This window comes from Rattus norvegicus, chromosome 9 (assembly GCF_036323735.1).
Source record: "Rattus norvegicus strain BN/NHsdMcwi chromosome 9, GRCr8, whole genome shotgun sequence".
Taxonomy (NCBI): Eukaryota; Metazoa; Chordata; class Mammalia; order Rodentia; family Muridae; genus Rattus; species Rattus norvegicus.
Window position 1 is genome coordinate 47,747,680 of NC_086027.1, and position 27,942 is coordinate 47,775,621.

General features: G+C 42.2%; 2 protein-coding genes across 16 annotated transcripts in view; one reads left to right on the forward strand and one right to left on the reverse strand.

Moving 5' to 3' along the window:
- Eif5b (eukaryotic translation initiation factor 5B) overlaps positions 1 to 25,610 on the forward strand; it is a 54,584-nt gene extending 28,974 nt beyond the window's left edge. The window contains exons 7-24 of the mRNA NM_001110141.1: positions 8,374 to 8,472; positions 9,322 to 9,411; positions 10,251 to 10,325; positions 10,638 to 10,918; positions 11,918 to 12,025; positions 12,240 to 12,350; positions 13,051 to 13,118; positions 14,098 to 14,239; positions 18,337 to 18,468; positions 18,958 to 19,140; positions 19,250 to 19,411; positions 20,101 to 20,232; positions 22,357 to 22,488; positions 22,576 to 22,652; positions 22,741 to 22,905; positions 23,890 to 24,028; positions 24,762 to 24,923; positions 25,184 to 25,610. Coding sequence (NP_001103611.1) covers positions 8,374 to 8,472; positions 9,322 to 9,411; positions 10,251 to 10,325; positions 10,638 to 10,918; positions 11,918 to 12,025; positions 12,240 to 12,350; positions 13,051 to 13,118; positions 14,098 to 14,239; positions 18,337 to 18,468; positions 18,958 to 19,140; positions 19,250 to 19,411; positions 20,101 to 20,232; positions 22,357 to 22,488; positions 22,576 to 22,652; positions 22,741 to 22,905; positions 23,890 to 24,028; positions 24,762 to 24,923; positions 25,184 to 25,291 — 2,366 coding nt within the window. The 3' untranslated portion in view covers positions 25,292 to 25,610. The remainder of the gene's footprint in view (positions 1 to 8,373; positions 8,473 to 9,321; positions 9,412 to 10,250; positions 10,326 to 10,637; positions 10,919 to 11,917; positions 12,026 to 12,239; positions 12,351 to 13,050; positions 13,119 to 14,097; positions 14,240 to 18,336; positions 18,469 to 18,957; positions 19,141 to 19,249; positions 19,412 to 20,100; positions 20,233 to 22,356; positions 22,489 to 22,575; positions 22,653 to 22,740; positions 22,906 to 23,889; positions 24,029 to 24,761; positions 24,924 to 25,183) is intronic.
- Positions 25,611 to 26,227: 617 nt separating this feature from the next.
- Rev1 (REV1, DNA directed polymerase) overlaps positions 26,228 to 27,942 on the reverse strand; it is a 73,648-nt gene continuing 71,933 nt past the window's right edge. For 14 of the 15 annotated variants that reach the window (XM_039083577.2, XM_063267161.1, XM_039083578.2 and 11 more), the window contains 4 exons: positions 27,428 to 27,594; positions 27,185 to 27,344; positions 26,906 to 27,008; positions 26,228 to 26,632 (listed from right to left, as the gene is read on the reverse strand). In XM_039083577.2, coding sequence (XP_038939505.1) covers positions 26,521 to 26,632; positions 26,906 to 27,008; positions 27,185 to 27,344; positions 27,428 to 27,594 — 542 coding nt within the window. In that variant the 3' untranslated portion in view covers positions 26,228 to 26,520. Of the gene's footprint in view, positions 26,633 to 26,905; positions 27,009 to 27,184; positions 27,595 to 27,942 lie in introns of all 15 variants that reach the window. The other variant, NR_172081.1, reaches the window with a different exon arrangement.

Here is a 27,942-nt window from a genome sequence, read left to right on the forward strand (position 1 = left end):
TATTAATTGGGGATATACCCTAAAAATCAGTGGTGTTAGAGAATACAGTTGTGTATAGTTAGTGCCCAAGCAGATCTTAAAAGCCACTGGTGATGAAAGGCTCTTAGTATTTGAATGGAACAAGAAGAGTATCATTTCCAGGCTCAGAAATGCCGTTTTATGGAGTAGTTAGAGATGTAATTAGATGAAAATTAAAATTTTAAATTATTTACTATCAGTCTTTATTAGTCTTTAGAACCTGCTTGGAAGAGATTGTTTCTCAAGAGGCAACTCTGACCCTTGCTCTCTTTCTCAGTCTTTAATACTGCCCCGTGCCTGACAACTTCTGGTTCCACTTGTTTCCACATGGTCTAGTACAGAAAGTTTTCATTCTCAGCTTGTAAAAGGCTGTCCACAGCCAAATGATGGGAATGCTCAGCAGAGGATCCTCTAGTATTGTCTGCTCTAGCTTTGAAAGGTACCGCATTACATGGAGCTAAGTTATCACATCCATTACCTAGAGCAGTGTGAAGCTTACTCAGTAAACGCAGGATGTACTGTTGGATAGGATATGTGCGGGGGTTTTCTGTGGAAATTGCTGGAGGTTTTCAGTCACCTTGGAGAACTTGAGTGTGATGTCTTGATTTTGTAGCTCAGTACAACAGCTGATGTTGATGACAAGCCTAGTGTTTTAATAACCCTGTTGAATAAGTCTGGCGTAGTAATCTGCCTGCCTAAGTTTTCTCCTTTGGTTTAAGCTGTTTGCCTGCTGGGTATGGGCAGCTAGGCCAGGAAGTTGCACTGTCTACTTTACATAACCTTTCTTTGGCTTACTTAAAATGTTTCTGTTACCATAGTTTTAACACTGATCTTTGCAATTCTCGCCTTTATCATTACCTACCTACCTACCTACACACACACACACACACACACACACACACACACACACACACACACACACACACACCCTACCCCTCCCTATACTTTAAAGTTAAAAACATTCTGACCTACACACACACACACACACACACACACACACACACACACACACACCCTACCCCTCCTTATACTTTAAAGTTAAAAACATTCTGAGCCTTATTTTTTATTTTATTCAAAATCCATACCATCTTGCCACTGTCTGTATTATAAAGCTTGTGATCAGATTGAAGCCTGTGTTAGCTGAAAGGTGTCTGAGCGTGTTGTAGGAGTAGAGAAGAGGGTTGGAATATGCAGCCATTCATTTGTAGGTCTGTACCAGTAACTAAAGTGAGAAGAGTATATGCCCTCATATAGGAATGTTACACATCAGACACGGTTTGCTCTAGTGTCTCAACAATACTTCTTCCTTTATTTGAGAGAAAACATTAAAGTAATAAAAATGATAACCACGAATTCAAACAGAAACAGATTACTGACTTGAAATTAGCAGTTTTTACTTCGGATTAGTCGCTGTATTGAATCTCACTTGGCATTGCGTTTTTAAAAAAGTAGTGCAGCAGATTCCTACTCATAGCAATGCAGATTGATAAGAAAGCCCAGAACATAAGTTATTTCAGTGAAGAGGAGGTTAACCAGGAAATAAACATAATTTTGAACATGGTAAAAGGGAAATCATACACAGAGATGACAGTGGGGACTGTTGGCAGAGACGTCCCCACACCTGTGAGGTCTGGACATTGAGTTCCCTCAGTGTCCCTGGCAGTATCGGTCTCTGCAGAGTAGTTTAACCATGCATATAAAGAAAGGACCACTAGAAGGCTTCATTCACTTTGTCAGAGGCCAAGGAAGTGTGTATTGTGGAATGTTCACTGAAAATAGAGTGTCCTTTGAGCTTGCTTCTCAGCAGTTCTAAGCTAGCAGAAGGCACAGATGCATTATAACTGTTGTAAATTACCACAAACTACCTGAAAACAACACATTTTATAGCTTACAGTTGTGTGACCGAAAGGCAGGGCTGGACCTGAGGTATTGGCAGGACCGTGTTTGTAAAGTGTCTGCAAGACCATTCTGTGCCATCCACATTCTGTGGTCAAGAGTGCCCTTTGTCTTCAAAGCCACCAACAAAAGCTAAGTCTCCGTTTAGCCACCTTTCCCTCTGATCCCAGACTCTACTGGAAAAGGCTCTTTACTAAATCATGAAGAATTGCATAAGAGAGTCCGGTCTGTCCAGATACCTAGAATAATTTCCACATTCCACTCATGTATTTAACTTAAGTCATGTCATGGAGTGTCATCTTCATTGTCTGTCTGCTGTTCCTCCTCCACATTTCTATTTGGAGTGAAATTTAGGACATTAGCATCTTTATGAAGATCCTTTAACCTTCCACAGTTAAAATGTGATTTTGTGGAGTTGGGGATTTAGCTCAGCGGTAGAGCGCTTGCCTAGCGAGCGCAAGGCCCTGGGTTCGGTCCCCAGCTCCGAAAAAAAAAAAACAAAACAAAAAACAAAACTGTGAAAATGTGATTTTGTTTTCTTTGTGAGTTCTTTCAAGCTTTAGTGTTTTGTGGGTGTTATGTTTTATCCTGTCTTTCAAGGATCACAATCTCTTGGTGACTGAAGGTGAATTGTACATTACTCCACATTGCTATATCTGGTTATAGTTGCCTGTCACTTGAGTCCTCTAGTTGGGGGTTGGGGAAAACAGATTTATCTGAAGTACAGTCATGAGACAGGTGGCGGTAAACTTTATATTACTAAGGATGTCTTTGAAAAAGTAGATACTGAAGTAGATCCCGCGTTTCTCTTTCTGACATCCCTGTGAGAGTTTTAGAGACAAATAAAGTCCATCTTTTGTCAGTTGTGGCCTCTCTGCACTTTGCTTCAGTAATTCACAGCCTAATGGGGAAGGTGTCTGGTCCTTTGCAGGATGAGAGGGAAAGAGTCCCCGAATCTCCCTTCAACTGTAAAATTTTAAATAGTTTTCTTCGTTTTTGAAATGAATACATTATTGTGTAACATTATGTGAAATTAGAATAGTATTCCTGTTTGTTTGCTTAATGGTGGCCAGGGTTGCTGAGTAAGGGATCTCCAGTATCAGAAAAGTTTAAGGGACCTCACTTTTTTCACTGACAGGTTTTTTTTTTTCCTCTGTACTTTGCCTGAGTGACACTAGTGTCACAGAGCTGGAAACCATAAGAGACCACCTGAGTTCTGTGGGGTTGTAATTAGCTGACTCCTTGTCCCCGTCTGCCTTGTGGTCAGTCGGTTTATCAGGCCCAGGTAAAAAGGGAGGGCTACTTTCATAGACAAAAGGCCAGTCTTCTCCTGCAGACCTGTACTTTCACAGGTAGGGAACATCCCAGGTCTTTTGCATTCTTGGAATTCCTGATATTGTCTTAACAGCCTCAGGTTGCTCACAAGGCTAGCCTCAGACCTGTGCTCTACTACGATGTACTGCTGCTGCTCAACTACTATGATGAAACTTCTCTCCTTAGGACAGCTGGGCTGTGCGTAGTATAACCTAACGACTTGTTAATGTCAAAGATTCCACATCAGCATGGCCACACTAACTAAAGACGGGACGGTAATGATGCAAGGTAGTCATAAGATAATCGTAAGAACAGACGGCTCTAATGCCTTTGGGAACAGAGGCATGGCTGCCAATTCCTGGAACAGTCAGTACAGAACCAGTTGTAGTTAAGGATGGGGGGAGGGGGGCAGTCCTTGAAACAGATCTAATCATAAACAGGAATGAGCTTCGTTTGCCTTTACTATAAGATACCTTTCAAGTCCAGAATAAAGGCAGGCTGGTTCACCAAAGACCTGGACTTCTGAGTTTCTCAGGTGCCAGATGAAATATTCCCTTAAGTATTGTACAGAGGAGACAGTGCATTTCTCTTTACCCTGTTTATTCAAAGAGGAAGGCTTACATAGATAAGGAACTTCTTATGTTTAAAAAATAAAAGAGGGGGGTGAATAAGTATCCATACTTTATGACTTAAGAGCTGGTTCTCGAAAATGATCAATAAAATATACAAGCCATTCACTAAGAAAAACAAACTATTTAAAACTAGTGCCAGTAGTGACATGGAGGGTATTCTTGAACAATTATATGCCTTTATATTAAAAAATGCAATGCAATAAGCAACCTTTAAAAGGTACAAAACTACCCAAATCCACAAATACATCGCTTATAGTTTTAGTTAGGGTTTTACTGCTGTGAAGAGACACCATGACCATGACAGTTTTTATAAAGGACAACATTTAATCGGGACTGCCTTACAGGTTCAGAATTTAAGTCCAGAATCATCATGGCAGGAAACATGACAGAGTGCTGGCAGACAGAGTTCTGGAGAAGGAGCTGAGAGCTCTTTGATCCCAAGGTAGCAGAAGGAATGCAGTGCCACACTGGGCAGAGCCTGAGCACAGGAGACCTCAGCCTGCCTCAGCAGCTGCGTACTTCCTCCAGCAAGGCCACACCTGCAAACGTGCTGCTCTCTTTGACCAGCCTTCCAGCCCCAGCGGCAGGGTGGGGGCTGTTATCTGTTTAAACCACCACAAAGTTCTTTGTTTATTTAAATTTTACTAAGTTAATTTCTAACAATAACAACAGCAAAAGGCCCAATTTTGTCACCATGTACTTTACAAATGATTAAGGAATAAATTAGACCAATTATACATCATATGTATTCTTGAAATAACATGTTATTTTGAGAACACTGTGACATACTGAGACAAAGACACTTCAAGAGAGGATATGAAGACTGCAGATGCTCTAGGCTGATCGGAGACTTGTGTCAGTCCCTTAGCCTCAGCGTCTTTAAGTATTGTCTTTACAGATGTGAGCTATAATACCTGGCCATTTACAGACATAAATGAGAAAATTATCAACAGAAATTTGACAAAGTAACACACATACATACTCACAATACTCCCCAGATACATAGATAGATAGATAGATAGATAGATAGATAGATAGATAGATAGATAGATAGATGGAAATTTACAAATACATATATTGATGTCTATAGATTTACATAGGTATTTACATATACATAAGGATAATCTCATAAATTGGGTACAATCCTGGGAATGTAAGGCTGACTGAATGTTTTAAACTCAATCACTATCTTCTCATTTTAGCAATCTAAAGAATAAAAATTATATGATCATATCAGTGAATTCAGAAAAAACATTTGAGTGAGTTGTCATTCAGTATGACATTTACAAATTGAACTTCCTGGTCTGACATTTTAAGATATCAGTCTCCTTCTACTACAACCCCCTCAAAAGGCACAGCTGTTAAATTAGTGGTGAAAGCCGAAAAAGAAACCTTAACAGTGGGTGGGAAAGATGGCTCAGTGGATGAGGACAGTTGCTGCCAAACCTGTTACCTTGAGTTTGATCTCTGAGACCCACGAGACAGAAGGAAGAGAACAGACTCTTGCAAACTGCTCTGATTCACTTCCAAATATATGACTGTGTGCGCACGGACATACAACTAATGTCATTTTTAAAATTGAATGAAAAGAAACCCTTACGTTATGGAAAAGGCAGGGCAGTCTTTGCTCACCATACTCATTCAGTGCTGTGCTGTAATGTCCTGAGGTATGGAATTGGGCAGACTGCAGAGGCCATGAAGTCATCTATGCAGGCTGTGGTCATCAAGGTAGAAGAATGCTGTGGCATCTCTTCACCAAGGCAGACAGCTAAGGACGAGCCTGCCAGGGCTGTGAGCAGCAGGCAGCAGATCAGTGTGCAAGAATCAGTTGTCTTTTCATGCTGTTACTTGCTGTGGAAAAACAAAAATTAGAGCAGTAACATTTATTAAACCAATTCAAAAAAGAAAGTGAAAGAATTATAAATCATAAACTTAGTGTACCTAAATCTGAGAATTATAAAACAGCCCAGAATAAATAAAAATAAGGACTGTTCAAAACATACTGTTAACGCCAAAACTCAAGACTGTGAAGCTTTCCCTTATTTGGGTTAATTTACCTGTGGATTCAGTGGGATCTCAATTGAAATCACAGAAGGACACTTTATGGTGCTCTTACAGTTACCTGTTTCTAAAATGCAGATGTGAAAAGACTGACTTAGAATAGCCAAAATGACTGCTTTAGAACCTTTTTAGGTTTATTTAAGCTGGACACAGTGTGGACATGTTTAATCTAGCACTTGTGAGGCAAATGATCACTGAGTTCAAAGCTAAACTGCTCCTCATAGTGAGTTCCAGGACAGCCAGAGCTACAGAATAAGACCCTACCTTGGGGAGAAAACACACACACACACACACACACACACACACACACACACACACAGGCACACACACAAATTAGGTTCATTTATCATGTGTATGAGTGTTGTTGACTGCATATATGTAAATGTACATGTGTAGTACCTGGTGCCCATAGAGGTCAGGAGAAGGTATCGGGTCCTTTGGAACTAGTTATGGATGGTCATGAGTGACCAGATCCCAGTCCTCTGCAAGAACAGCAAGTTCTCATAACCACTGAGCCTCTCTCCACTCCTGCCAAAAATGCTTTTGAAAAAAGTAATTTGGAAGTTTCAAAGTACCTGATAGGGGTTGGGGATTTAGCTCAGTGGTAGAGCGCTTGCCTAAAGGCCCTGGGTTTGGTCCTCAGCTCCGAAAGAAAAGAAAAGAAAAAAGAATACCTACAAAGTACCTGATAGCAGATTTACTCTAAGTAAAAATGTTAAATGTACTCTAAAGCCCCAAGGATCAGTGTAGTGTTATATTGGTGAGTGGGTAGACAAGTCGATTAGCAGAGCAGCATCTGCACATGATAAAGTGAATTTCTTTTCCTTTATAGAGGAAAATTCAGTGGATGCAATACATGCAGACTTATTAACAAATGTTACTTAAATGATTGACTGTTCCTGACATTTCCTACTTTCTATCTAAATATTAATTCAAAGTAGGACTTAGTTCTAAATACTATATGTCAAAAACTTTTAGAGAAAAATAGGAGAAAATGTGTTAAGCAAAGAGTTTTCAGAAATGTCTCTAAACATATAATTCAGGACCTGGCAAGGTGGCTCAGTGAGTAAAGGAGCCTGATAACCAAAACTGATAACCTGAGGTCAGCCCCTGAAACCCACACGGTAGGAGAGAACTGACTTTGACAGGTTGTCATTTGACCTTCATGTGTGTCCTGTGACAATGTGGATGCCTACATACACATAAATGTAATATGAATGGAAACCTCAAAGGAAGGAGAATTCATAAACATTTTATTTCATATTTTATAAAGACTATCAGAGGGCTATAAAAACCTCTTATTCAGCAGTTGGAAACCTAGCAACTCTATATAAAAGCATATAGCATATAAAAGGTTTGAATGGCCACTTGAACAGTAAACTGTAAACTTGAGAAGAATGCTAAGTCTAAAAGTCCACTTTTTTTTTTTTTTTTGGTTCTTTTTTTCGGAGCTGGGGACCGAACCCAGGGCCTTGCGCTTCCTAGGTAAGTGCTCTACCACTGAGCTAAATCCCCAGCCCCTAAAAGTCCACTTTTAAAGAACAACGAACAGTTTTTTTGTTTTTTTTTCTTTTTCTTTTTTTTTTTTTTTTTGGAGCTGGGGACCGGCAAGCGCTCTACCACTGAGCCAAATCCCCAACCCCCAACGGACAGTTTTGAACAAAATTAAACACATAATTTCTGTATCATTCAAGAGATAACTAGTAAAGAAGCCTGTGTGAAAATATTCACATCTGCTTTCTTCATAATTACTCCGGAATTGGTCAGAAGCTCTTCAACTATTATGGGTTATAGGTCAGCAATTCCAGTTGAAATGTCGTGCCAGGTTTGGTGGCAGTCCCTTCTTAACCCTAGCACTTTTGAGCAGAGGTGGTTGATCTTTGTGAATTCAAGGCTAGCCTAGGCTATGCAACATGACCATGTCTAAAATAAAACAAGCACAGATGAAGGACTGATGGTTCCCATAGCCGTTTTGATGGCAAAGGCGCTTGATTAGCACTGTAGAAAGGCTGAGCAGTGTGGTTAGTGAACCTAGACTAAGGCAGCTTGGCTGCTGAGATAATGCATGGAGTCAGCCGCACTGCTGCTTCAGCGCCGTGGTTTTGGCAAGGGCTCAGTGTACATACATGGGAATATGCAGGCACCTTGGGAAGAAGCCAGAGGTTTCTCTCTGCATGTCCTTTTGTGTTTGAGGATGCGTATCTTTGAATAAAATGTTGTCCTTTAAACTACTTTACTGTTTTAGAAGTTTTGAGATGGAGCGGAGTCTCACCATGTAGCCCACGTTGATCTACAATCTTAATAAGGTGGTCTTCCTGCCTTACCCTCCCACAGTGCTGGGATTATAAGTGTGTTCTATTGTGCCTCATTTCAAATTCTCTCTCTCCAAAACCAAGTAAACCATTTAACAGTATAAACCTTAAGTTTTTCTCTTTTTCCCCCTATTGCTTAGGTGTTGAAGTGCCATCAAAAGACTCGTTGCCAAAGAAGAGGCCAGTGTATGAAGATAAGAAGAAGAAGAAAACACCACAGCAGCTGGAGAGTAAAGAAGGTCTGTGCATCAAGTAACCTTGGCCTAGGCAGGGCCACATGTGTCTTTCCCCATAGCTTCCAACACAAAGCACCATTGTGTGAGCATGCATGTATATAGGATGGTAGGGACAGCCCAGGACCCTGTAGAGCCAAAGGGGCTCTAGTTCCTGGTTTCCTCCCCAGCCCCCAGAACTGCATTTTCCTACTTTAGTCATTCTCATGTGATTCAAATGAGAGGCAACAGAGAAAGTACTTTAGGTGTTAAAGAAGAGGGCTCAGTAGCTAAGAGTGCTTGTTGCTCAGTCATGAGGACCATGAGGATCCTAGCACCCAGGTAAAAAAGAGGATAAGTCTTCAAAAAATACTTCAGATTGAAATGTCTGCATTTTATTCCATGAGTAGGTACTGTTACATCTAAAGAACAGAATATAAATTATTTTTCTTCTGGCCCTGTGATTTTTGTATTCTGCTTGAGCAGAAAGTGATTTTCTATATAAGAAGTATCAAGGGGGCTGGGGATTTAGCTCAGTGGTAGAGCGCTTACCTAGGAGGCGCAAGGCCCTGGGTTCGGTCCCCAGCTCCGAAAAAAAGAACCAAAAAAAAAAAAAAAAAAAGAAGTATCAAATGTATCAAGGATTCTCACTATGCTGAATAGGATACGTGAAGAGAAATTACAGACTACAAAATGTAGCTAGTAGCTCTCCTCTCTTACCCCCTCTTACTCTTTGTTCTTCTCTGCTCTTGCCCCCTTCCCCACCCCACCTCCATTTGCCCATGGCCGGCCGCCTTTCTGCTCCTCTTCTCTTCTCTCATTAAACCTCTCCACATGGGGGAAAATGTGGCTAACATCCTTTCTGCTCCTATTTAGCACTTGAGACTGTGGAAGTCAGTGCCCCTGTGGAAGTTGTGGACCAAGGAGTACCAGAAAAGGAGGAGACACCGCCTTCTGTTGACGCAGGCCAGTACCTCAGGGTTTCATTGTTAGCTAGTGTTCATGATGCAGAAGTAGTTTGGAGCCAGATGAGGTGCAGACTTGAATGTTTCTTCTGGTCTTCTTTTTAGCCCATCTCTTCATTTCCCCTGGGAAAGTAGCCAGGTGATACTTGAATCCACTTTGTTCTTTGTTAGTAGTGTCAGTAAAGCACCTACTAGAGACACTGAAAGGTTTCAGAATTTCTTTGTTCTTACTATGGGTCAAAAAAATCTCTGAGCCTAAAGTTTTTAACTATATGGTTTGAAAGCAAATTGGAAATATCTTTAGTTAGAACATTTTTAAGAACCATAAAACATACACTTAGAAGCTTTAGAAGTTTCCTCCCTCCCACTTACTAATCTAAGTGTGTTCAGCTTATTCGTGTGTATGTGATGCACTGTACATATGTATACACAGCCTGCAAAGGCTGGCAACAATTTTTGGCTTTTCTTTTTTTATTTCAGCATTGTTCTAAAAAGTTAAGTCTGATAAGAGTAAAGTGAAAATATTGTGTCGTGTGTGAGTTGAAAGCTTTAAAGAACTGAGTCTGTTTATTCTTCCTTTAAAATTCTAAATATTTTGTTGTTGAGGTTTTTAGTTTAGTTTATTTAAATATAAGATCTGGTTTTAAATTAATATGGCCTATTGGATTAAAACAGTGAAATGTCAAGTCATAGTAACTTACAGCATATGAGGTTGTTGGAAAGACAGTTCCAAAGAAAACTGTCAGAAAGTGTTCCATAACTGGATTGTGTCTTTTGTAAAGTGAGTGTGACATTACTCTTCATGCCCTCTGTGTCTCACATAGCATCTTGTACTTACAGAGGAAGACGAAGAAACTGAAGATGCTGGGCTCGATGACTGGGAAGCTATGGCCAGTGATGAGGAGAGAGAAAAAGGTAACTTGTGAGTACATCAGTGTGCCCACTGCCCACACACGTGTGTTCCTGAGTCACACACAGATAAGCAGCTTCAGGGCTGTTCTGAGCCGTCCATGCTGTTGGCTTGCCATGGGTCCTGGAATGTTGTTGCCTCAATTCTTAGTGCTGGGTGGTAGTCTTCACTAATACTGACGAGTACATGGTATTTATGATAAACAAAGTGTAGGGTGACTGCTGTAATTACTGTAATTTCACTTTTAGTATCGGTTCTTTTGATATAAATCTATGATGTTAACTTTTATTTTAAAATCAATTTGGTTTTCCTCAAAGAAGGAAATATGATTCACATAGAAGTAGAAGAAAACCCTGAGGAAGAGGAGGAGGAAGAAGAGGATGAAGATGAAGAAGACAGTGAAGATGAGGAAGACGAAGGGGACAGTGAGGGCAGCGATGGGGACGAGGAGGACTACAAGCTATCGGACGAGAAGGACTTGGGGAAAGCTGGAGACACGAAGCCCAACAAAGACGCTAGCTCAGACTCCGAGTATGACTCTGATGACGATCGGACTAAAGAAGAGCGGGCGTACGACAAAGCAAAACGGAGAATTGAGGTATTTGTTTCATGCTGTCTTTGCTGTCTTCCACAGCCCTTTGTGCTCATTAGATTGTGTGGCCAAAGGTTTCCAGTCAGTGCTTTAAGCAAATATTAACATGACTAGTATCTCTCCAGTTTTTGTAATGTTGAATTAAGCTAGGCTTTTGACAGTGTTCTAAACCAGGAGCTTCCCTTTCTTCATAGATAGGATGGGGCCAGCGCCATCAGAGTGTTTTCATATATATATCAGATATCAATATCCTGTTGGGTGTTGACTTATAGATGTGTGACATATTGAACATTGATCTTTCAAGGGGCAGATGCTTTCTTGCCTTGCGTATCAACTGGTCGGTTTAAGCACCTGATCTTAGTTTTTGAAATCTGGAGTGCTGATGAAGCTTCTTTGCTTATTTTTTTCTTTTTGTCTAGTTTTTATTTTCTCATTCCTTTGAAGGCAGGGTTGCTGGTGGCTAGGCCGGCTTTGACTCTCTACTCCTCTACATCTGTCTACATCTGTCTCCTTAGTGCTGGGATTGCGAGCGTACGCCGGCCGTCACAGACCGGTGAAGCCCCTAGTTAGTAAAGTGTATGTGCTGACTTAGCTGTTTACACTTTTCCTGTTTAACACCATCAGCTTCAAGAGACATTTTAAAATTTCTGTCAGTTAAATTTAAAATAATACTTTAAAATGTAGTTGAAGGACTGGAGGTGTAACTCTGGTAAAGTGCTTGCTTCACATGTAGGATGGACTCCCATTCCTGCTCCCTGTGTGAAATTCGGGCTCAGTGGCTCATGCCTGTGGCTCAGTGCTCAATTGGTAGAGCTCACTGGTCAGGTAGCCAGGCACTAGGGAAGTTGAGGCAGGAGGATCAGACATTCCGGGTCTTCCTCACTACATAGTGAGTTTGTCTTGTGTAGTTGGCTAACCAAGGCTGGGGCTATATGTTAAAAGAGAGTGGAGAAGGGTGCACAGGGAGGGTTTGGAGCAGAATTTAATTTGTGATCCCCCTTCTAGAAACGACGACTTGAACATGGTAAAAATGTAAATACAGAAAAGCTAAGAGCCCCTATCATCTGTGTGCTTGGACATGTAGACACAGGGAAGACAAAAATTCTAGATAAGGTAAGAAAATACGTGTATTAATATTCCGTGAATAAGAGTGGTGCCTCTGTGGCAGGGCGGTCAGTAATTCTGTAAATGAATAAAGGTGACTGGGGAGGAGGCACAGGTGTCTCTGCTCGAAGAGCTTTAGTCTGGGGTCACTAATAAGCCTCGCTGTCTGTAAACAATGAGTCTCATACCAAAACACCCATCTCATTTTGCTGTCTTCTCACAGCTCCGCCACACTCATGTACAAGATGGTGAAGCAGGTGGCATCACACAGCAGATTGGTGCCACAAATGTTCCTCTCGAAGCTATTAATGAACAAACTAAAATGATTAAAAATGTAAGTCACCTTATATGTTATTTGTCTTGTTGACGTAAGAAACACCTCTCACCTCAAAAGGCAATTATTAGTGAGCATGGCCCAGGAACACAGATTCAGGTTACCGTGAATTTCAGGTTCCAACATGGTAGCAATTGTATGAAGTTTTTATAGTAATAGAACATGGTGATAAAGCAATATGCATTTCAGATATGTTGGTAGAAATGCCAGTATGAGAAACTCTTCTGTAAGCCCCAGGCGCGGGCACACACACCTGCCAAGTGAGCTTTAGCAGATGATGCAGATAACTGTTCTACTCTGCCATTGAATCAGACTGATTTAAACTACTGCAGACTTACATACAACTTCAGCAAAAATGATTTCCTTTTTTCCCTTAAAACTTATTTTTATGTGTGTGGCAGTCTATGGGAGGAGGCTCTAAAGGAGGGTAACTGGGTTCTCTGGAGCTGGTGTTAACCGGTAGTTGTGAGTTACTTGATATAAACTTGGATCCTCTAAGACGTACTGAACCATCTTCAGTCTCTACAAAAGTTGGATATTAAAGAGAATATTAAACATTTTGCTGTTTGACTCTGTTTTAAGATTATTCCTTCGGAAAAAGGAAGTAACAGTGTTTTCAAGTTTTGGGTAAATTGTTTTGTAAAGAAGCTTTCATTGTTTGACTGCCCTTAAACTCTGCATCTTTCTCTACCATTTCTAGTTTGACAGAGAGAATGTCCGCATTCCAGGGATGCTGATTATTGACACTCCTGGACATGAGTCTTTCAGGTAAGACCAGTTTACTCGACTCACTGAACATTGGGGTTCAGTCATTAACTTTGAATAGTTCCTTGGTATCTACAGTATCATAATTAATCTTTTGATCATCATTGGTTTTATAATGTTTTATGTGATTTCCTGGTGTCTATAGAGGACAAGTTTTATAATTGGAAAGAGCATCATTTCTGTGTAAGAAAGAACTTCTTCATGAATTCCTGTTCTAATTTCTACAGACTGTTACAATGGGAATATTGTTTTCATTTCACTACATTCACACACACACACACACACACACACACACACACACACACACACCCCCGTCTCTATTAGATGAACTTGTGGCATTAGCTTATCCCAGGAGGCTCAGTTTTTGTATGTTAGGTGAGTGTCAGGCAAGTTAGAGATAATGGGATCCCTAATACACAGCTGCCTGCACTTCTGCATGCCCTGCATGTTCCCAGTACACCTGAGCTTCCGGGACAGTTGAGGAAGGTCACGTTCATGCCAGCTACAGCCAGAATCCCCTTCTTGTTACCCGAGACAGTGTGTGTAACACCTGTTCACACAGAAACTCGAACTGCCCTCGAGTTTTCAATTGAGTCCCCTTTCCTCCTCTGCCTGACAGTAGACACTTTCCAGTTAAACATCTTAAAAGTCTGAAATTCAAGAATCAGATCTGTTCTTAGAAGGATTTGGATCTGGATTTTTGGGTCAAAGATGGCGGTCCTGTGTATCTATCCTAGAGGTGATGCTGTGCACATGTGGGGGATTGTGTGGTCTGCATTGCAGATGCAGTGCTGTTCTATGGAGACCCTATCACTGTAATTTTGCTATCCGTGCCGCTCATGACCAGTCAGTCCCTGCAGAACCAGAGACTGCACTTGTTTTCTTCTCTCTCTTTAGGCTTTACAAAGAAATTAAACCTTTAAATTTAGGAAATATACTAAAAAATTTTCCACTTACTAACAGTTTTTTTTTTCTCTGACAGTAACCTGAGAAACAGAGGAAGCTCTCTCTGTGATATTGCCATTTTAGTTGTTGACATTATGCATGGTTTAGAGCCCCAGACAATTGAATCAATCAACATTCTCAAATCCAAAAAATGTCCCTTTATTGTTGCACTTAATAAGGTAAGTGCTCATCTGAAAATACCTTTTTTCTACAATCTGTTTTTATTAAAGCGTGTGTCCTTGTGTGAATTTGTATGCCTGTGAATGCTGGTCTCTCCAAGGGGTCTAGAAGACAATGACTCCCATAGTGCTTGTGAGTGGCCCACATGGCTGCTGGGAACAGAGCGTATGTATGTGCCCACTAATATTTTTAATCACAGAACTATTTGTAGCCAATGGACTAAGCCTAGATACCCATTAGTAGGCGAATGGATAGAGAGTATACCTTATGTGCAAAATGGAATATTCATCAATAAGGAGGCGTGACCTAGGGATGTGACTTGATGCTAGAATGCTGTGCAACATAACGAGGCTGAGTTTAGTCAGTGTGGAGGACAGCCACTCTGCCAGTCACCTGAAGAGTGACAAGCTGTCACAGTGGGAATGGATAGAGCTGAGCACCATCCTGTTAGGAGCCAGATTCACAGGAGTGCTACTTTTTTTTTCTCATAAATAGATTCTTGATTTAATTTGTAGAAAGCCAAAATAGGAGGAACTATATAGGAAGAAGAACAGAATCAGGAGGGAGCAGAGACAAGAAGGAAATAGGGGCGGAGAACTTGTTTAATTATATTACCTGTATGAAAATAAGATGCTCATTACTATACAATTAATGTGCTAATTTTAAAACAAGATAGAAATCTAGTGTAGCATGTTTTCATCTAGTGTAGCATGTTGTTTTTCATCTAGTGTAGCGTGTTGTTTTTCATCTAGTGTAGCATGTTGTTTTAAAAACAACAGCAACCAAGAGGAGCTGTGGGTATTGCTGCTCAGGGCTAAGATAGCTTCTCTCTGGAGCGCTCGGCTGGCCTAGAGCTGACTTTAATCCTCCTGCCTCTGTGTACAAGTGCCACAATGCCCAGCTTCCATTTTAAGCAATGCTTAGACATTGTTTTTATTTTTATTTTAGGAAAAAATATTTTAATCATTTTGTTTGTCCTTGATCTATTCATTACTTTAAGTGGGGGTTGGGAGAGGATTTTTCAGGTACTTTTGAGTTGCCAGAGGACATTATCTCTGGCTGTTTCAGTGGTCTCCTGGGACCAGCCTCGTGTGGTGCTTCATGTGACTGCTGACTTTGCTCAGCTTGGCGTTTTGCACTGTCATCTCTTTCTTTTGTATTCTCACCAATGCCTATGAGTCTGATAAACTGCCGCAGGGGCTGTTCCGTCTCCCGCCGTGCTGCTTCACTTGTCTCCTTGTGCACTTTTACTTGGTATGTTATGAGGGTGTCTAATTAAGGTGTACAGCAGTGTGCAGCTACTTCCCTTCCTTAGGAGTGTAGGATGCATCCTTACTGCCTTCTGCCTTGTTTACATTCAAGATGCTGTCTTTGCAGACTGTGCTTGTCTTATCTTGCTCAAAGCACTAATATTTCGCTTTGAGCTAAAGCATCAGACTGGCTGTCATGCGTTGCCCCTGCTGGCACAGTTCCATGTTTGATTTTATGTTATCTCACATGAGCTTGCTTGCTTCTCTCCCACACTTCCCTCTGCTTTACAGCACATGGCGGCTTCTCAGTATTACATCTCACTGTCAGCACTGGAGTGTGAGCTCTTGTTAACAAGAAAATAAAAAAGGGCCAGGACCGTTCCTGCACGTACCCTAGCAGATGTTCTCTCGTTAGTTCCAGCTCCGGCGGGCCAATGGAACCAGTGCTAACTTATCTCAGCAGCTTCATGCTGCCCCCAAGTACTCTCTGACCCAGGCAGTCCGAGAACTGTTCCAACATGGCACCTTATCAGGCTGCCCCGCCCTTACTCACAGTTCCCTTGGCTGGTTTCCACCACACCAGGCATATATATCTCAACTCTGTGGCAGCCCAGTGTGTCCGGCCACCATTCACTCTCGAACTCAATTAAGTCGCCACATGAAAGAACACATCACACAATATCCTCTGATCCAATTATCAATTGGATATAATTTGTCCATCTACACAACACAAAATCCTGTATGCACCCATCCCTTAAAAATAGTCAGAACAACCTGTAACTATGCATAACTATGTAACTATGAGAAGAATCTTAACGTCTGCTACCAAGTTCTCTCAGCTGCCTTCTTCCTTGCTCTGGCCTCCTCTGCCTCTCTTAAACTTTTCTCCTGCCCATCCTTCCCTCCCGTCCAGTGACAGGCCTTGTTCTATGCTGTACCTGCCTTCACCTGCATAATGGCATCAACCTACAAGCTCTTCCTGTGTGTTTTGCCCCAAGGCTGCGTAAGGTGTAGAGTCAGCTTGTTCACCTGGACTCTTTTCTACATCCCTTTTGAGTTAGTCGCTTCTGTCTTCTTTCCTTTTTGCTTTTGCTCCTTTTTTCCTTATTATAACCCACAGTTTATTACTTGTACTTTAAACGCTCAGGTAAGGCAGTTTTAAGATAGCACAGTGGAGCTGCACAATGGAGCTGCACAATGGAGCTGCACAGTGGAGCGGTAGAGGTGGCTGAGCAGGCGCTCTTCTGCACAGGACCCAAGTTCAGTTCCCAGCACCTGTGCCAGGCAGCTCGGAACACGCTGGAATTCCAGCTGCAGCGGATCTGCGGAAGCCTCTGTTCCTCAGGCCCCTGAGTTCCTGTGCTCACCCTCACACACACACACACACACACACACACACAGAACAGTAAGAATCGCTGTCAAGACTCCATCCTGGACTCTCACGCCCACACTCCCCACTGAACCTTCTCATGTCTTTTCCAGGACTCCCGTTTCCTGCCAGAATCATTTTGGTTCAGGTCACCCTTAAAAGTGTCTTTTAAGCTTTAAAAAGGATAACCTAACAGTAACAAAATCCTGTTACCTTTCTTTAGTTAAAAAAAAAAAAAGTGCTACTTCAAAACCCTTCATTCAAGATATTTTCACTTGTTCTAGAATTCTACTTTTTTTTCCTTAAATGTTTTCCTTTTTTCCTTCAGTTGCTTTCTGTTTCTATCTTTACCATGTACCTCTACGTAATGATTTTTATATCGCTTGCTTTTAAGACTTTTATTTTTAGAATTTATAGTCTTCATCTAATCTATCTTTATTGGTGATTATTCAGATATTCTCTACTAAATTTATTACTTAATGTCACATGGTAAGCCAACTAAAGTGGAGTGTTTTTCCTCCCCTCCCCCAGTCACGTTTTCCTGTATGCTGTTTTGCTGCTTCTTAATGCTCTGTATTCAAGGTCAATAATCTTCTTTTTCCAGCAACATTGGGTTTTAAGCTCATCTCGTGGTTTTCCTTCAGTTCTATAAACTTGAGTCCTTTTTCTTTTTGCCTTTTTGTTAGAACTTTATGTTGAGTACATTTTCAGAAATCATTTGAAAGACCTCAAGTAGTAATTTGATCCTGACAATCATCTTGGACCTGTTCCTCCTTATTGGGTTTTCTCTTAGTAACAGATAAATCCACTTCTTTACCTTGTCAGTGTGGGCTGAGCTCAGGTGACACGCACTGTCATCATTTGGGTGATTAATTCCCTCTCTTATTTTCACACAGAGGGCATATGAATAAACCAAAATTAGTATTTTTTTTCTTTTTTTCGGAGCGGGGACTAGTTTTTTTTTTTTTTTTAATTGGTCATAATTGGATAGATTTATAGGGTTCCGTATATTGATATCTGTCTGCAGTTAGCATTTCCTTTACCTGAAATATCCCATAGGTTGACAACTGAGGAAAAATAGTCTCGTATTATTAACTAGTCGGACTTATATTCCTAGATTTAGCAAGGAAACAGTTACTAGGTAATCCTGACTGTGGCACTGCTGTAACTAGTCCTTGCCTCTCTGCTGGTTTACTAACTCACTTTGGAGTTGTGAAAACAGCACATGTCAGTGTTCTCAGGATAGTTCTAGGACCTTCTGTTTGACAGAGAACAGTTTCATTAATCCGCTGGAGGCTGAAATGGCCGCGTGCCACCTCAGCAGTTTCTCATGCGAGCTTCATTCGCACAGCCTCTACAGGGCACCTTCTGTACAATGAAGTGCCTGAACACTACACTGTGGTGGGTGCAAAATTTCAGGAGCTTATACCCTTTAATGTTGTAGATTTTTGAAATGTTTCTGATAAATGTTTTCCAGATTGACAGGTTATATGATTGGAAGAAGAGTCCTGATTCGGATGTGGCTGTTACTTTAAAAAAGCAGAAGAAGAATACAAAGGATGAGTTTGAGGAGCGTGCAAAGGCCATTATTGTAGAATTTGCACAACAGGTAGGAGGAGTTTGTTTCTGAAGGACTAGCAGAATGATTCTTTAGTCATCTCTGTACAGGTCACCCCTGTCATTCACATGGATCTGTCCTGTCTCGGTAGGCTGGGTACTTTCCTCACTCTCCTGGTTTTGGTGTTTACTGTTTCCAGGCTGGCGTCAGACTCCAGGGCTCTTGGGTAGTGAGTGGGTGCACAGTTCTTTGCTTGTTCCATTTTTAGCACCAGACACTGGTGTTTCACAGCTCTCTCTGCAGCCTGAGCATTCTCATAAACCGCACTGACTTAGAGACTTATTTCCTTTTTCTCTAAACATCTATATTTCTGGATTGTGTTCATTCAGTTGTTTTTGTTTTAGTGCTGGGCATCAAAGGCGAGTGATTACCTAACTACTGACCTGTAGTGCTTCAGTTCTCTGGGGGTAGTTGTGGAGTTTAAAAATGGCCAGGCATCTGCCTTCAGCTAACAGTGCTCTGTGCTGTTCTTGCTTCTAGGGTTTAAATGCTGCTTTGTTTTATGAGAATAAAGATCCCCGCACTTTTGTGTCCCTGGTACCGACCTCTGCACACACTGGTGATGGCATGGGAAGCCTCATCTACCTTCTTGTGGAATTAACTCAAACTATGTTGAGCAAGAGGCTTGCTCACTGTGAGGAGCTGAGAGCACAAGTCATGGAGGTAATCCTCAGGCTTCCTTCCCACTGTACGCCCTTCTAGCAGTGGACACATACTGCTCCTGTATTTGGTGATGCGCCATCATCTACATCTCGTTTCTATCCGAAAACAGGTTAAAGCTCTCCCAGGAATGGGCACCACAATAGATGTCATATTGATTAATGGACGTTTGAAGGAAGGGGACACAATCATTGTTCCTGGAGTAGAAGGGCCCATTGTCACTCAGATTCGAGGCCTCCTTTTACCTCCTCCTATGAAGGAATTACGCGTGAAGGTAAGCCAAGATGGCAGGCATGGACATGGGGCTTCACAACGCTTATATCTGCAGGCGCCATTCTGTCTTTCTGAGGGCTGCTTGACTTAACACACACCACACACTTGTCCCTGTCCCTGTCCCTGCAGAAGCGGACGTGAGAAGCACTTGAGGTTTATAGTCCACTGTGTGTGTTGTGCTGCCCTTTCTTATAGGCATGAAAGTGTACACTGCCCTGCCGTGCTGTGGACTTCTTTCTGCACCCTGTGCTAACTTGGGTCTGTTTTTCCAGTGTGCGCACGACACATCCCACTGCTGCCCCAGCAGGAGCTAGATGCTTCAGTCTGTATTGCAGCTCTCAGCTGACTGACATCTGTGCCTGTTCTGTGCCACCGTCCTTTTCAGGACCTTCTGTTGATTGCATTCACCTCATGTGGCGTTGTTGACTGCAGTTGGCTCATTCACCTCTGTCAGCACAGTTTCATGTTTATTACCTGTTTATCCCTCCCCTTTTGTTCTCCCATTCCCCCCCCCCCCAAATTTTATAGTTCTGAATAGTTGTCTTGTTTTACTTTTATGTCATGTCTCATAGTATCTTCTATTTTGACTTATCTTTCCTGTGTTATTTGAGAAACAAAATATGTTTTAGAATACATATATCAGTGCTACCACTGCTGAGATAAATTCAATGGAAAATACTTTTTCTCTAGAACCAATATGAAAAGCATAAAGAAGTGGAAGCAGCCCAGGGAGTGAAGATTCTTGGAAAAGACCTTGAGAAAACGCTGGCTGGTTTACCTCTCCTAGTGGCCTATAAGGACGACGAAATCCCAGTTCTCAAAGTAAGCTCATTTCTTCCAAAGTGGTTTGGACGAGCCAGTTTCTCTCCCAGTGGCCCAGACTAACCTTGAATTCATCTTCCTGCTTTTGAGCCTTACATCTTTTTTTTTTCTTTTTTGCTCATACATGCATGCACACATAACTGTATAAATAGAACCGCCTGAATGCATTTAGGATGCCTGTGTGTATGATCTCAGGGCTGCCCACTTGGTCTGCTTCCTCTTCTCAGCAGTTGGTAGTTGGTTACCTGTAGTTGATTGTCTGTGGGTGGCCCCTTGAGATTGCCCTTCCTCACAATCAAGTCTATTGTATTGGGACTGTTGAGGTCCTGTGTAGGAGCCATACTGTTGAGGTGTCATTCGTGTAACTTCCTGTCATTTATAGGAGGCACAGTCTCACAGCAGACTTCCTTGTCCTCGTATAATTTCTCCACCCTGTTCCATGATGTTCTCAGAGCTCAGGTGCAGGCAGGGGTTACGCTATATTCATTGGGCTTCCCGTGTAGTATGTATGTATGTATGTATGTATGTAATGTCATTGTTTGTGTCCTGTTTAGTCAGTCATACTGTTGAAGTATCATGGGCATGACCTGATTGTGTCCCTATAGATGGCCTACAGGCCTATAGGAGGGATGCTCTGACAGAGGATCCGGTTTGATTTTCAGCACCCATGTGGTGACTCACAACACTCTCCAACTCCAGTTCCAGGAATCTCACTCTCCTCTTCCCTCCATGGGCACCAGACATACATGTGATGCACATAAGTACACGTAGGCCAAGCTTTCATACTCAGATATGTGTGTATATGGATATATACTTAGTATATTGTACATACTTTCTGTCATTATAACCCATTCCCTGAGGCTTTTTTGAACCACCCTCTTCCCTCTGTTGTGACCTCCCCTCCCCTATTTCCATTTCCCCTTATCTTTTGTCATCTGCACCCTGTTGTTCTCCTTCCCACAGTGTTTTGTTGAGTGGCAGCAGGACATGTTAGGGATGCTCTCTGAAATAGACACCTTTAAAGGTCATCTCCTCTCTTTTTTCAGGAAAGTGGTTTCTTTCAAATTGTTTGTACTATCATGAAGTTGTATAAATTTATATGCCTAATTTTAAATGTACATTTTCCTAATTAGAAAAAACAAACAAAAAACCAGGCCAGTAACTGGGAAGCAGCAGTTGTTAAGTATACTTAACACGTGAAGCCCTGGGTTGGATCTCAGCACTGAATAAAGCCAGGCAGAGCAGTGCATGAATGACCCAGTGCCGGCAGGTTGGGGAGTTAGAGCAGAAGCTGTGGCCGTCAGTGGTGCACTGGTAGTTCAAGGTGACCCCAAACATCAAAAACCATGTTTCAAAAATGGAGAAAAAAGGCCAAAAGCCCTTTAAAATTAAATGGTCTGGAGAGAAGGCTTAGCAGTTAGGAGCGCATTGGATCCTACCTATCCACATCTGCTCGCTCTAGGGGGATCCTATTGCTTCTGGCCTCTGAGAGCATCGCACCCACACGCAGGCACACACTAGTTTTTGGTATGTTTGTTTCAGCTTTGCATTGTAAGTCTCTATGTAACTCAGCCTGGCCTTAGACTTGGCCTTAGACCAGCTGGCCTAGATCCAAGCTGGTCTTGAACTTGTGATTTTCTTGCTTTAACCTATGTGCTGAGGGTATGCCAATGGCTACTTTTATTTCGGATCCCTTAATACAAAGAACTTAAAGGGAATATTGGTATCAGTAGTCATTTTAAAGCCTGTTTGTCTGATGGGAAGACCAGGCGGCCCATATCCAGTGAAAAGGAGGCTCTAGTCATAGCTTATTCACTTGTCAACCAGAATGAGAGCTGTTGCTTGCTGCAGGCCTGTGAGTAAGCCACCGCCGGGTCATGTCACTGGAGAATGTACTAACTTAGGCCAGGCCTGAGTGTGAGTGCATCTGTCTCTCCCCAGTCATCTACTCTCTTTACCAAGTGCTGTAGAGATCTGGCAGATTTCTACTAGCTTAAGGCAGAGAGATGGAATGGGTTTCTCTTAGAGCGGACAGCAGTGCCCCGATTCCATGCTTTCAGGTGGGTGAAAGCTATCATTGGGGTGAAGGTAAAGATGTACTTTGTCACATTTGATGTCTTCAAGGATGAATTGATCCATGAGTTAAAGCAGACGCTGAATGCTATCAAATTGGAAGAAAAAGGAGTCTATGTTCAGGCATCTACACTGGGCTCTTTGGAAGCTCTTCTTGAATTTCTGAAAACATCAGAGGTGCCAGTAAGTAGCTATCCAGTAAGCATGTGGTGGTCATGGTGGGCTGCTAGGTACCCATGCATGCAGGCAAACCTGGACACTCTTTTACAGTATGCGGGAATTAACATTGGCCCAGTCCACAAGAAGGATGTTATGAAGGCTTCGGTGATGCTGGAACATGATCCGCAGTAAGTACTCTGTGTGTGAACATTGCCTCCAGCCTGTTCAGTGTGACTCTATTCTCATTGAGTGATCTTTGGTGTTCCTGTGTTTCAGGTATGCAGTAATTTTGGCCTTTGATGTAAGAATCGAACGGGATGCGCAAGAGATGGCTGATAGTTTGGGAGTTAGAATCTTTAGTGCAGAAATTATTTATCATTTATTTGATGCCTTTACAAAATACAGACAAGACTACAAGAAACAAAAACAAGAAGAATTTAAGTAAGTTGGTGTTTTTATTTATTTTGATAAGAATGCAGACAGCAAAAGTATAGTTCCCAGTTTCTGTGTTCTGAAACAGTATGTTGTGACCAGGAGCAAGTAGTATGCTGTCTGGGACAAACATTCCTCTGTGTGTGTTTTCACAGTAAGAGGGTGGTGGTGGGGGAGAAATGCCAGGTCCTCTCTGGAGCCTTTTAACTTCAATTTTTTTTTAATTTGGAGGGTTTAGGTGACTTTGTGTAAACTAAAAAACATGCCAGAGGAGTGTGAGGGAGACAGGGCCACTCTTCTATAGACGACGCCTGAACCCATGCTACCTGAGGAGTCTGCAGGGCTTCAACTAGGCTTCCTCCTCCTGGGCCTGTCAGGTCTCCATCCTTGAGAGAGGGAGGCACCATGAGTGTGTGAGTAGAGCTCCCAGAAGCAGAGGATGTGGACTGTGCTTGGGGAAGCAGACTGAGTAGTCACAGTGCAGCACATACAGCAACGGGGCCACACTGGAGAAGTAGCAGAGCTTTCAGGTACAGGAGTAACATCCTAGGCTGCAGGGCAGGTTGATCTTTTATGGGTCTACATGCCATGGTTACACTGCCTAGGGTTGCCTAGGGGACAGTAACTTAGGACAGAACCTTAATTGTCCTAATGCACTTCCAGCATGTGAATGACAAGGACTGGGAAACACCAGGACTATGATGAGGAATATATAGATGGATGACTACAAGGGTGACTGGCATGGCAGCAAGTTCTTCCAGCAAGTTCTTCCCCATGTTCTAACCTCCAGGATATGGTTAGCAAAATGTTACCTTTAGGGGCAAGGCACCATCATTTAGTTTGAGCATAAAAATGTTCCTTGAGGTAGCTTTGAACTGGGTTAGAGCTCTGTGGCATTCATCAACTTGCCACCCATCTGCATTTGCGATTTTGTGACCTTGCATGTTCGAGTTTGTGACCTTGAGGTTTCTTTTGCTTTCCTTTTACTTTCAGGCACATAGCAGTATTTCCCTGCAAGATGAAGATTCTCCCTCAGTACATTTTCAATTCCCGAGATCCAATAGTAATAGGGGTCACTGTGGAGGCTGGTCAAGTGAAACAAGGAACACCTATGTGTGTTCCAAGCAAAAATGTAAGTTCTTATCTCAAGCAAGCAGGGGGTCAACCTTTGTCTAACGTTGTAACTGTGGATGGCATCCCTTCAGTAATGTCTGCATTCCTCATTCATGTCCTGTGCTTGCTTACACACTCAGTGGAGATGTTGAAGAGGCCAGTTCAAATGTGTTAGGGACATTACAAATTCGGGGTTGTCCATTCCCTCCTCTACAAACAGACTTACTGAAGGAACCTTCAAGAGGCCTCCAACATTACTATGCAGGTCACCAAAACATTATTTCTCAGTGACACTGAACCTATTAGATTGACTTTGGAAATGAGGAAAAACTTATATTCTCCTTCCAACCACAGAGCTTCTCACAGGACGATGGCTACTGATCATGGCTACCTACTATAGCTGTGGCCTTTGGAGCCTTCATTTTGGGATGGTGACTTGTTTTCTAGGCTCATCTAGTACTTTTCTGGCCTAGGTGACAGGAAGAACTTGCAGTTATTTTCTGGTGTCACTTTGAGCTGTTGACTGTGATTCGGTGCCCCCATCTTTCTGGCTTATTTGATCTGTATGTCCTTTTACAGCAGGACACTAGGCCAATGGACACGCCAAGTCTTTAGAGCATTGTCAGGTGTGGGGTAGATGGGTAGTGTGGAGAAATTCTGCTGTGAACACTGCAGGTTCCAGCAGTCCAAGTTCAGCGGTCAGGACAGTTTATGGAAAACTTAAGTCTCTGACCTTGATCTTTCTCTTATAGTTTGTTGACATTGGGATAGTAACAAGCATTGAAATAAACCACAAGCAGGTGGATGTTGCAAAAAAAGGACAAGAGGTCTGTGTCAAAATAGAACCTATCCCTGGGGAATCTCCAAAAATGTTTGGGAGACACTTCGAAGCTACAGACATTCTTGTCAGCAAGGTAAGTATTTCAGCAAAAATACCGTATTTTCAGACTGCAAATTTCAGAAATCTTAGTCCCCTTTACCCATCTGGCTGCCTATGGCAGTAGCTCAGGGGATATCAGGTGGTGCCTCTGACAACCCCAGGAACTCGCTCACATGTAGGTCCTCCCCCTGAAGCGGGCTGCAAAGCACTGCCTTTCTTTAGCTTAAGTGACACTTGGGACCACTGGCTTTCATCGACACCTTTGGCTCACCCTGTTTGTCTTCACTATTGCAGATCAGCCGGCAGTCCATCGATGCACTCAAAGACTGGTTCAGAGACGAAATGCAGAAGAGTGACTGGCAGCTTATTGTGGAGCTGAAGAAAGTATTTGAAATCATCTAACTTTCCCACATGGGACAGAATTTGGAGTAAATGTAATATTATGTTGTGATATTACCAACAGAACAGACATTTGGACGCTGATGGACTTAGGTGTATAAAATGTTTTCCATGAGAAACCAAGCAACTTACACTGGTTTGACAGTGGTCAGTTCCCCGCCCCACAGTCCAGCGTGCCTGCACTCACCTGCCCTTCCTCTAAGACTTGGCTGCTGTTTTAAAGTTTGCCCTTCCTCAAATTTGGATTTTTATTACAAATCTAAATCTTTCAATTTTATACTGATTAAATCAGTCCTGCAGTATTTGATTAACTAAGCTTCTACAGATTTTGTGATTCTTGGAATCTTTGATGTATAGTTTATGGGTATTCTTTCCGAAGTGACTTCAACCCTCCCCTTCTCCCACATGCCCTTAGGACGAACTTGTCTGCTTTGTGTGCAAGCATGGGGTAAGGCTAGCTGGCTGCAATTACTGCTTGTCAAGAAAGAGGAGACCTGCATTCCAGGGGGCTGGGCTAGTCTCCATGATAGGAAGCTCACCCTCAGTTCCTGCTAACACTTGTAGTGTGCAGTCCTTATATTTTTCCATACATTCCGGAAAAAAGTGGCAGTCATTACTTACTAGAGGTCATGATTAGACCTCATGACTAAACTATCCCTGAGGATCCACCAGCATCCTTTGAAGAAACCTGCTGTAAGAAAACTTGAAGTTCAGAGTATCTACTACAAATGAATGTAGAGCCACCACTAGAGAAGGTCTTTTTCCTTGTTCACATCTAGGAAAATGCTGGCCTGGGACTGTCGAGCAATCTCATAGCTTTTCTTTGCACACAGTCTGGAGCAGGCTGGCTTTGAGGTCTAGCGTTTAAGTAGAATGAACTGTTGCTAGTTCTTCCTAGAGCTGAGTTTTTTAAGGATTCACAAGAAAAAAAAAAACCTGTACAAAATATACATACAGTTCTTTATTAAACAACTGTAAACACTTCACTGTAAAAATCCATAAAACTTTATAAACAAACGTTTTGTAAATAGAATCTATGCTACAAGTAAAAGAATTAACACAATTATTTACATGCAATACTGACAAATTTGGCACTTTTTTGAAAAAGAAATGTACAAAACACTTGCTTAAAAAGAAATGTAGAATTATGAAAACTCAGAGCATCACTGTCATGCACTTTGCAAATACCTCACAAGCACTGCTGGGCAGAGAGCACCAGGCTCTCTGGACAGTCAGGTGACTTTCAATGTGCTTCCATACGTCTGCTGTAAGACCACCTGAACATTGTCAAGAATAAAGTCGAACGCCATGTTCCATACTGACTCCACTGACTGCTGCATCAACCTGAGGGCGAGGAAGAGGACACTGTGGCTCACTCCTATAGTCTCAGCCACTGAGTTTAAAGGCCAGCCCAGACAGTAAAACCAAGTCTTGGATTAAACAAATAAAGGGCCTATATAGGGTGCTCAGTTCATGTTCACTTTAGACCTAACTGTGGGAGTGGGTATTTTTTAAGTTACTACCCATCCACATTATGGCATTTAAAGCCAGGAATCTTAAAAAACTTATTCTATCCATATTTCCCCCCTCTTTCAGTAAAAATATTTAATAAATTACCTTTTCATGTATTTTATAACAAGATCCAATTTTTCCAAATCTTTTTCCTCTATAAGGTCAGTGCAGTATTTCACAACTTGCAGGATGTCTTCTTCCATTGGATCTAGGAAGGAGGAAAACCTCAAGTGAAGACCCCAGTGAAGTCAGAAATCTGCAGTTAGTTATCCCCCTGACTATCAAAGCATGTGTCTTAGAACTTCTGGTTAGAAGTGTTAGAGGCCCAAGTCTAACCCCTCGTGCGTGGCTCCTGCTCTTGAATCACAGAACTGCTGCACGAACCTGAGATGGTAGTTATCCACTCTTTAAGCAAGGTCTTCACATCACTGAATTCCACAGCTCCAGCTAGGTTGGGTGCTGCCGGTCTAAAACAGCTGCTCTGGCTGCCGCACTGCAGACCAGACAGGCTCTGTGCACCAGGGGTGGAAGCGGAGACCTCTTCCTGTGAAAGTGGACGAGAATGCTGTGTTCAGACAGTATGGAGTACATTAAAATCTAATAACAGTCGGTCTTTGTTCCAGTTACCAGGGGTCTCTCTTCATGTTGTAGAAAACCATCCATTAACTTCTGAGGGCTCCCAGAGGTCCCTGGCAGACTCTGAATCTTCCTGGGGGAACCAATGGGGTTCTTCCTCTTGTTTCTCTTGTCTTTCATTGCTGGTGGCTTTAGCTGAAGTAAAGGATTCTTTGGCACTAAAAGAAGAGGATTGAGATTCTCAGTAATTCTGTTGTCCTAATACACCTTACTACCAAGAGCAGAAAGGAGGGGGACCAGGACCGCAGTGGCTTAAGGCATAGAGTCCTCCCTGCTCAGCTGTGGGCCTGAGCACTCTGAGCTTGCTCAGGATGCTTACGTGTGATAAAATGGTCCTGAAGATCAGAAGACAATTAGGAATTACACAGGCCTAATAAATAAATGTGTGTTCACAGTCTCAAAGAGCAAGTAGCTTGACTCGTATCCAAAATACTGTGAGGGACACCAGCACAACTGGCTTTACAATACTTACTGAAGAGTTAGTCTAGCACAACAATGTCACTGCT